This window comes from Cajanus cajan, chromosome 9, assembly GCF_000230855.2.
Source record: "Cajanus cajan strain Asha chromosome 9, NIPB_CcT2T_4, whole genome shotgun sequence".
Classification (NCBI taxonomy): Eukaryota; Viridiplantae; Streptophyta; class Magnoliopsida; order Fabales; family Fabaceae; genus Cajanus; species Cajanus cajan.
In genome coordinates, this window is record NC_138525.1 from 54,056,838 (window position 1) to 54,066,959 (window position 10,122).

General features: G+C 31.0%; 1 protein-coding gene across 1 annotated transcript; it reads left to right on the plus strand.

Annotated features, from left to right (window-relative positions):
- Nucleotides 1-3,012: 3,012 nt before the first annotated feature.
- LOC109815134 (phospho-2-dehydro-3-deoxyheptonate aldolase 1, chloroplastic) lies at nt 3,013-7,256 on the plus strand. Its single transcript, XM_020379751.3, has 5 exons — nt 3,013-3,592; nt 3,682-3,959; nt 5,411-5,687; nt 5,816-6,061; nt 6,750-7,256. Exons 1-5 carry the CDS (start codon nt 3,065-3,067, stop codon nt 7,014-7,016), a joined length of 1,596 nt encoding a protein of 531 aa, XP_020235340.1. The 5' UTR covers nt 3,013-3,064; the 3' UTR covers nt 7,017-7,256.
- Nucleotides 7,257-10,122: the final 2,866 nt, after the last annotated feature.

Here is a 10,122-nt window from a genome sequence, read left to right on the forward strand (position 1 = left end):
CCCATTTTATTTTCTTTCTCTCTTATTTTCTTATCAACTAAGTGAAAGAATTTTTATTTTGAAATTTGTGTTTTTGTTTCTTTCTTTTTCTCTCTCTCTCTTTTCTCATTTGCTAACTTATTTTCATTCTAAACAAAGTGTTAATCTCGTTGATATTATGTTTTTTTTTCTTATGTTCTTCCTTTTATTTCATTTGAACAATGATAATTTAATAAAAATGTTTTCTTTTAAATAAAATAAAAAATTTGTTCTTAATAGAAAATACAATATTTGTTAAACATAGTATCTTGCATATATTAGTTTAGTAATTAAAAATACAAATTATTATTGAAAAAATTCAAGTCTTGATCTCATATTAATTAAATATGGTATCAAAATTTATTCTAATAATTTTTGTTTAACTTATCAAGTTATTTATTATTGAACTATTCATAAATATCTAATCTTATAAATCTTATTCAAGATGTCTAGTTGAAAATTCTTACATTAATGAGTAATATGGTAAAATATAAAGTATATATGTGAGAAAAATAATCTGTTTATATTATTAATGAAGAAATTAGATATAAAATAAATATGATTTATAATAGATCTAAGTATTTTAAAAAAATATCATATACTGAGATGTGTTATATAAATCTTTGTGTAATTCACTCTAAAAATCTTAAAATTTAATGTAAATTTGAGAAGTGTTATTCAAACATATGATTAGATTTATAAATGTAGTTATAATTATTTATTGTAATTAATATTATCGTTTATTTCATTTATTATGTTATTAGTGACAAAATTAGGTACAAAATCAATATGTTTTTTTTTCTATGGAGACATGTCTTTTTGTCGAGTCAACTATTATATAACAGTAAAACAATCAACATGGTTTATAATTAAAGTAAATATTATTTATGAAAAGTCATATATTAAAACGTATTATTTTTTTTTTTTATATAATTGACACGCGTACTTCAAACTTTGAAAGCTACTTTAATCTATGATTAAATTTGCAAATGCATTTGCAATATTGACTAAATTTCTTAGTTAACATGAATTACTGTATTTTTTATTTTCTATAATCAAGACAATAGAAATGTAATTATCATAATGAATGTAATAAAATAATGAAAAAATATAATAATTATTATAATTATTTTTTATTATATAATTTATATAATTATAAAACAGTCAAGTAGATTTATGATTTCTTTAGTGCAATCAATTTAAATACATATTTATTAAAGATAAATAGAAATAATACATACGAAAATATATACATTTTTATACCCATTCAAATTTAATTAAAATAATTTATAGAATATCCTCGCCATTAAAATAAATTTAAATTCAAAAGCATTTTTTTAATTATCTATTCAATTCAAATTCACGTAAATTCAGCAAATAAATTTTAGAAAAGTTTTTAAATTAATTATTTTTAATTTGAAATGATTAAGGTAATAATTATTTAAATAACAAGTACTCAATGAAATACTGAAATTCTTAAATTAATAGTCATATAAAAACATAAATGTTCAGGTGTTTTAGATTGATTTTTTTATGACATTTACCTCCACTAGTTGTAACTTGTTAAGGAAAATCTTCTCCCACCGCTTCTCTTGCTTATATTGACACATACAATCACGTCCATTCATATTGTACTGACACACATACATGTCCATTCAAATTTCTTCTAGCACAAGTTAATCTCACCTTAAAATTATTTTTTATTGAAATTTAAATGTTAAGAAAAAATAAGAATATTTATCTTAAACTTAAATAGTTAAATATATATAAATCAAAATCTTAACCAATAATTGCAACCTTAAAAAAATAGGAATTTACGTAATATTTTTAGAATCAGTTTTTTCTTAGTATTATAATAATATTTTGTTAGTGTGTAAGTGGTATCTAATAAATATAAATTAATCACTAATTCTTAACTTTTAAAATATTATCTGGGTCACATTCATAGAATAAAATAATTTTCAACAATTAGTCATCATTTGTGTTATCATTATTTTCCCATCACTGATTAATCAATTATCATCACATTAAATAAGTTAAAAAATGCAATGAATGATTTGTGATCTATAAATTTAGAATCTGACAATAAAATCTAAAAATTAATAACTATAAAATATAGAAACTGAAATGTTTAAAACCAAAACTTATCTTAATTTAAAAACGTGGAGCTGACAACTAAAATAAGCCATGAGGGGTGAGTTATCGAACAGTCAAAGTTTCAAACAATTATAACGAAAATTTTAAACTATGTATAATTCATTCAAGCTGCTAATCCACTCTCATGTGACTTATGACAAAAATTTTAAGCATATAAGGCTATTATATATATATATATATATATATATATATATATATATATATATATATATATATATATGAGAGAAGAGATTTTTTTATTCTAAGAGTAAGTTTACCTAGATTTATTTTATTCAATAACTCATATTTGATTTATGCATTAAGAACTTTAAATTGAACGATTGAATTGTTAAAATTTAATATAGAACATGAATTATTGAATAGAGTAAGTCTCCTAGAGTAAAAGGTTCATTCCTTTATATATATAGAGTTAATCATCTATACACTGTCAGTTTAAAGTTTTTTACACTAACAGTCAATCAGAGTCGTTAATAGTACATTTTTTATTTTAATTTAATTAAATAAATAGATGAAAAATATTATTAACGACTCTGATTAGTGTAAAGTTTTTACACTGACAGTATATATATATATATAAATTATCTGGCTTGTTTGGTTAACTCGACGCCACGGCGCGCCGCCTAGTCTTACCTACGGTCGAAAAATGGAGGATTAGTAGGTGAAGAAGAGAAATTAAAAAAAGAAAAAAGAAAAAAAAAAGCATTGAAGCAATTTGACCTGATTGCGGAGTAGGTGGAAGTGACGAAAACACCCTTTCCCCAACTACCACCATGGACACACACAGCGCAACAACCCCACAGGAAGAGCAGAGGCGTCTCCTTATAAAACCCACACCAAACTCCGCAAACCCTCTTCAGGAGCGTCACCCTATTCTCCCAAAGCAAATACAATGGCCATCTCCTCCACTTCCAACTCCCTCATTCCCACCAAATCCCTCATCCACCAAACCCACCCCCTCATTCCCTCCACCAACCTCAGGCCCGCTCTCAGGCCCAACCACTCCCCCTCCCCCATCTCAGCCGTCCACGCCGCTGACCCTGCCAAAAACCCCCTCCTCACCGACAAGCCCAAGTCCCAGCCCCCTCCCCCTCCCCCCGCGGCCCGCACCCTCAAATGGGCCGTCGACAGCTGGAAGTCCAAGAAGGCCCTGCAGCTCCCCGACTACCCCAACCAGGACGACCTTCACTCCGTCCTCCGAACCCTTGACGCCTTCCCTCCCATCGTCTTCGCCGGCGAAGCCAGAACCCTCGAGGAGCGTCTCGGCGAGGCCGCCCTCGGAAATGCCTTCCTCCTCCAAGGCGGAGACTGCGCCGAAAGCTTCAAGGAGTTCAATGCCAACAACATCCGTGACACCTTCCGTATCCTCCTCCAAATGAGCGTCGTCATGATGTTCGGTGGCCAAATGCCCGTCATCAAGGTAAACAATTACCAAACCAACGCATGCTCTCGCTTTCTGTTGTCGATTGAATTTTTCAGGAGTGTGAGTGAGATCTGTTTCTTGCTTAGGTGGGAAGAATGGCGGGGCAATTCGCCAAGCCTAGGTCGGATCCGTTTGAGGAGAAGAACGGCGTCAAGCTTCCCAGTTACAGAGGGGATAACGTTAACGGAGACGCGTTTGATGAGAAGTCAAGGATTCCGGATCCGCAGAGGATGATTCGGGCTTATTGTCAAGCTGCGGCTACGCTCAATCTTCTTAGGGCTTTTGCTACCGGAGGTTACGCGGCTATGCAGAGGGTTACTCAGTGGAATTTGGACTTCACCGAGCATAGTGAACAGGGAGATAGGTAATTTTTTTTTTTTTGCAATTGGAATAATCTTAAGTTAAATTAAAGGTTCTTTCATTTAATTTTTTTACTTTTGGTTACATGAATGAAATCTAGGTTAAAGGAAAAATCTAAATTCTGCTTCCTTCTTTTGGTTGTTGAGATTTCATAACACGGGATAAAAATTAACTTGGCTGTTGAAAAACAACGGTGTTTTTACTTTTTCTTACATAGGAGATAAGGGAAAGGGGTGGTACATGGTAGATCATACATGTTTGTGTGGCGTGTGTGGTGGAGGGTATTGGGTTGTTGTTTTGTTTCTCTCTCGAGTGGCGACTCGTCCGGGTCGCGATTTCGTGAAAAAGTATGTTAAATCAGCACGAGTTGCATGAGTTTTTCGCACAATGGTATCTGATGATGATAGTTTTTTACACAAAGTGGTTTATTTCACATATCTGACGTAAGAGATGACTTTGGAGGAATTTCATTGGTAACCCCAATTTTCTCGTCAATTCTCACTCACCCACAGTTGAGAGATGTGATATTTGAAATAATATGTGTCTTTTTTCCTTTAATTTTTTTTTTCGTAAAGTTATGTCTCTACCACGGACACGGAAAGCAGAACTTGATTATTGCTCTCCTTACTTTTCTTTTATATTGACCCTTCCACCCACTTAAAGGACAGCCTGTTTTTGATTTCTTCTTTTGCTAGGTGATTTGACATCTTACAAAAAATATAAAAGGCTATAAAACAAAAGTTATGTAAAACAAATATTTTTCCAAAATTATTAGATTGGATGCATATTTGTGTAGTTGATGTGAATATGCACATGTGAAGTTAAATTTGATGGTGCATTAAAGAACCGAGAGTGTATCTTTTTCCTAATTTTGTAGTGTTTAACTAGAATAAGATACCTTAGATTGCTGGGCAAAACAAATATTTTTCCAAAATTTAGATTGTATACAAATTTATTTATATAGTTGATGTGAATATGAATATATGGAACTAAATTTAATGGTGCACAAAAGAACCGAGAGTGTATGGATTTCCTAATTTTTTAGTATTTAACTAACAGACAAATACCATAAATTGCTGCAGTATATTTTTCGAAAAGCAGAAAATTTTCACCATCTGACCATCCCTGATTTCTTTCACGCACTTTTAACTTCAGCACCATGATGCTTATATCTTTTATTTTTACATTTTCCTAGTTTGAGAAAATACATTTAGATTGTTTTTGCTGTGTGCACTTTTGTGGTTTTATTATCTAAAAAGGAAGAAGTATAAGAATGTTGTAATAAAAATGGCGTATAGAAGGCAATATTGTTGCTTCACTGCTTTCTTGATAACTGTTGATTTAAGGAATCTGTCTGTTTACTTTTTTTTTTTTTTTTTTTTTACAAAGTTTATTATGTTAATCTTCAATGATAGTGTGGCTTGAGGTAAATTAAAGTTGTTTTTGGTATGACAGGTACCGAGAGCTTGCTAACCGAGTTGATGAGGCTCTTGGATTCATGGCTGCTGCTGGGCTCACAGTGGACCATCCCATAATGACAACAACTGAATTCTGGACATCCCATGAATGCTTATTGTTGCCTTATGAACAATCCCTCACTAGGTTGGATTCAACTTCTGGTCTCTACTATGACTGCTCAGCCCATATGCTTTGGGTTGGGGAACGAACCAGGCAGCTGGATGGTGCCCATGTTGAGTTTCTAAGAGGAGTTGCTAACCCCTTGGGAATTAAGGTTTGGACATCATTCTTATCATTCAACTACACTTTCATTCTTATGTATCTTATATTTGCTTTACATTTTTTGGCATGTAAGTGGATTTATTTGCTTTATTGAAGTTTATGTTTTTGATACACTTGCAGGTAAGTGATAAGATGGATCCAAATGAGCTTGTTAAACTCATCGAGATCTTGAATCCTCAAAACAAACCAGGGAGAATAACTGTGATCACGAGGATGGGAGCTGAAAATATGAGGGTGAAGCTTCCACATCTCATTAGGGCAGTGCGCAGGGCAGGGCAAATTGTCACCTGGGTCAGCGATCCTATGCATGGAAACACCATAAAGGCTCCATGTGGTCTTAAAACTCGTCCCTTCGATGCTATCAGGGTATAATTCTCGTCCCTTAGAATATCTGTGATCAAGTTAAAGTTATTGTCGTTTTCCTCAGAATTCTGTTTTTCGTTTTTACTCTCTGCTAGTCAAAGTCTTTGGATAAAATAAGTTGCCTCTTAAATCTTCTTTTGAAAGAAGGAAAAACAGCGAAAAGAGGTCTTAGAAAATGATGCATGCATATCTCATACCGGTAAACACAGAAAGGGAGAAAGAAATAGAAAAAACAGAAATATAAATATTGATCGGAGATATGATGAGAGAATAAAAATAAAGAAAAATGAGGTATATGAATAGAATATACTGGCATCTGAACTGAGGTCGTGAATGGTGGGCTACCAAACCTTAGGCTTGTAGTGTTTAGAAGCAGGAGTGGTGGTAGGTCGAAAAAGGGGTTCTTGTGAAAGTAGGTGAAAAGTGTGGTAGTCGACTAGTCGAGTAATTTTTGGTTCCAAATAATAATATCATTGTGGGGATGGCTGCATTTCAGTATCGTTAGGTAGGATTGGACGGTAGGGGCCCATGTGGGTGTTAATGTTTTTATTCTAGTCAAATAATAGAAAGAAACAACAAACATGATTGCACATGTCACTATATTGAGTATAGTGAGATAAAAAGTATGGAGAAATTTGTTGGTGATTATTTATTGAGGCCACTAACTTTTTTCACTGAATTAATTGGACAGGCTGAAGTGAGAGCATTCTTCGATGTGCATGAGCAAGAAGGAAGCCACCCAGGAGGGGTTCATCTAGAGATGACGGGTCAAAATGTGACTGAGTGCATTGGTGGGTCAAGGACGGTCACATTTGATGACTTGAGCTCACGTTACCACACACACTGTGACCCAAGGCTCAATGCTTCACAATCTCTTGAGCTTGCTTTCATCATCGCTGAACGTTTGAGAAAGAGCAGGATCAGATCGCAGCAACCTCTTGCCTCTGATGGACTGTAAAAGTGCCTTCAAAACCCACAAGAAGATAAATATCTTTGTTCTTTTTTTCCCCTAAATATTTTATTAATCGATGGTTGCGTCACTTTGATGCTGCACCTGGGTGTGTACTGGAACGGCTAGATAGCTTGTGTTGTGTTCTGTTTGTATGTGTATACTACCTAGTAATGCGTTTGAACATCCAAGGACAAGAGTACTTTTATTAATAATAATGAAACGAAAACGTTTCAATTGAGTTGGCTACTCCAGTCTATGACGTCTTCTATGTCGTGGGTTGCTCAAGTTTCTGCGGTGCTCAGTCATTTTTCTGATATTTCTCTTTACAAGTATTTGATTCAAGGTAGTTTCTGCTCAGTCATTTTCCGGTGTTTCTCTTTGGAAGTATTTTATTCAAGGAGAGTGATAGAAGACTACAAATTTCTCATATTTTAAAGAGAATAAAAATGTTTTTCAATAACAAAGGATTTTCAGAAATGTTAATTTATGAATAAATATATCAATAAAATTCTATTATCTTATGAGAATGAATATTTTCTGTTACATCATATGGTCTACTGATCTACGTTAGATATCTAATAATAAATTAATCAATGATCCAAATCTTTTGTCCTAAGTCCCAACAATATTTTCAAATTAGTTTTTAATATATTTATAGTATCTTCATCCAACTCTTTTTATGTATAAAAAAAAAAGCTCTATTTAATGGATAGGGAGAATATACCCCATCTATACCAGACACGCAAAATACAAATAGAAAAAAAATTGACATTAAGATCAAGTAAAAATAAACAATCCCCTCTTTTATCATAAACAAAAACTTTCTTCAAACAATAGCTCCGATATGAGAATTCAGTTTATAGAAAATCATTTTTGGAAAATTAACCTTTGAAGGGAATTGTTGAGTTTCTTATAAAATTTTAGTTGATGTGGTATATGGATAAGGTGAGACATATTGACTACTGTTAATGCGGGTATGGGTCGTGTATAGAGTTATGGAAAAGATGAAGGGGCTAAAGGAGGGTTTGGAATATGTACATGTATTGGTGGTCCCTATTAGACTTGAGGGGTACAACACAAATCTTGGTTGTCTAGTAATCTGGAATATGATATTTCCATATTACGGTTAACCACGTGGAATTTTTATAATATGAATTGCACTTCTGGTGCTATTAAATAAATAAAATATCCTTTGCTATTTCAAAAAAAAAATTGACTATTGTTGATTTGTATATGTACAGGATTAAGACATACATGTATAAATCGATCAAATTAGAGTAAGATACAAAATTAGAGACTAAAATCCTTAATTAAGTACTGAAGGGTATGATATTTGGAAGATAGTCAGTGAACTAATTTTATAAGTGGCTTAGTTATACTAACTAATGTTGTGATAGGCTCACACTTAAATTATTCTACCTTGATAGAAATACTAGACTTCCTAATTTAAATGACAACACCTAAGAAACTATGTTTTAAGGGATTGATATCCCAATTGACTATTGATCTAATTGGATCGAAAAAATTGAGTTGTTGGTTCAGTAGGATCAAACTACTTATATTACTCACCTATATTATAGGAGATCTTCTAGTAAAAATGCATAACAACACATATAGTTGATTTGTTGAGCATATATGATTAGGTTGTTTGATCGTGTGATGCATACGTTATGTTATAGTGTTGTTCAAGTTAAATAATAAGTCGTGCATTGATGTTGCTGAAGTTTATATGCTTACTTTCTATTTGAATGATGTTGTATTACATTGTTGAGTTTTTCTATGTTGAGTAATATGTTATATTGTGTTGACAAGTTGCAGGTTAACATTGTGCTGATGTGAAATAAGTTGTTTCTATTGATAGTGTAGTAAATTTTAAATTCTATGTTGACTATGTTGGTTCCTTTAAACTTTAGTTTATCCTTTCATGTTTCTATATGATTAGACTACGATGATCATATTTGATACGAAAGTAGAGTAAGGATATATTATGGTTGAAGTTCATTTTGAGGCCATGCTAGGTGATGACGATGTGGATCTTTTGAGTTACCTTAGTGTAGTTGGATTGTAATAATGTTGTTTGATCGACAGTTATGATTTTTTTTTTCATATTTTAGTATAGGATTTTTGTGTGTATATATATGTGTGTATACACATGTAATATAGTGCAGTCGTTGATAAATAAAATTTTATTTATATATATATATATATATATATATATATATATTTTATGATATGTATATTCAGGTATTGTAAGTATATGAATCTTAGGTAGTTATATTTATTTTCTTTACTGCTAGTAGTTGGATCATTATGTGTAATGACCTGATGAGTCGTTACAATCCAATTTATCTATTAACATTTTTTTTGTGGATGAATATTTAATTCAAATATTTGTGAATGGAAATAATATTTTAAATTTTTTAAAAATATATTTTTGAAATATTTTATTTATTTATTTATTATAAATTATTACATCTTATGTAACCTTTTAAAATTTAAAAGATTTTTTTAAGTCAAAATAATTTTTAAAATCTCAATCTAATAAATATCTCATTATAATCTAATAGATTTTGAAAAAGTAATGAATATATCACTAAGTATCTATAAAGTTATGATAGATAAATTAAATTAAATTTAATATTTATTTTTATTATAACGAATAGATCAAATAATTTTATTTATAAATACATCAAATGAATGATAAATAAACTGATTCTTTTGTGACCTTATATTTTCAAAATAATATTTCTTTCATCCTTACCTGTTTTCTTTTCCAATTCAACGCCACAAAACGGAGCATTACTTTCTTCAGAGATTTTACATGTAACAAAAGATATTATTGTAATAATTAAAAAATACTATTTTTAAAGTCAGTTATAATTATAATTTTTAAAAATTTAATTAAAGTAACTTCTTAAAGGAATCAAACCTTTTTTTTTAATATTCTATTTTTAATATTAAATTAGCACAATAAAAAAATTAAAACATTTATAAAATAAAAACAGTTTTCTCTATAAACAAACTAAAAGTTTAACACTTCTATACTCAATTGGAGAGGATATTTGGTAGCGATAATTTAACAACAAAAGCTGAATTTTGGAGAAATTGTATC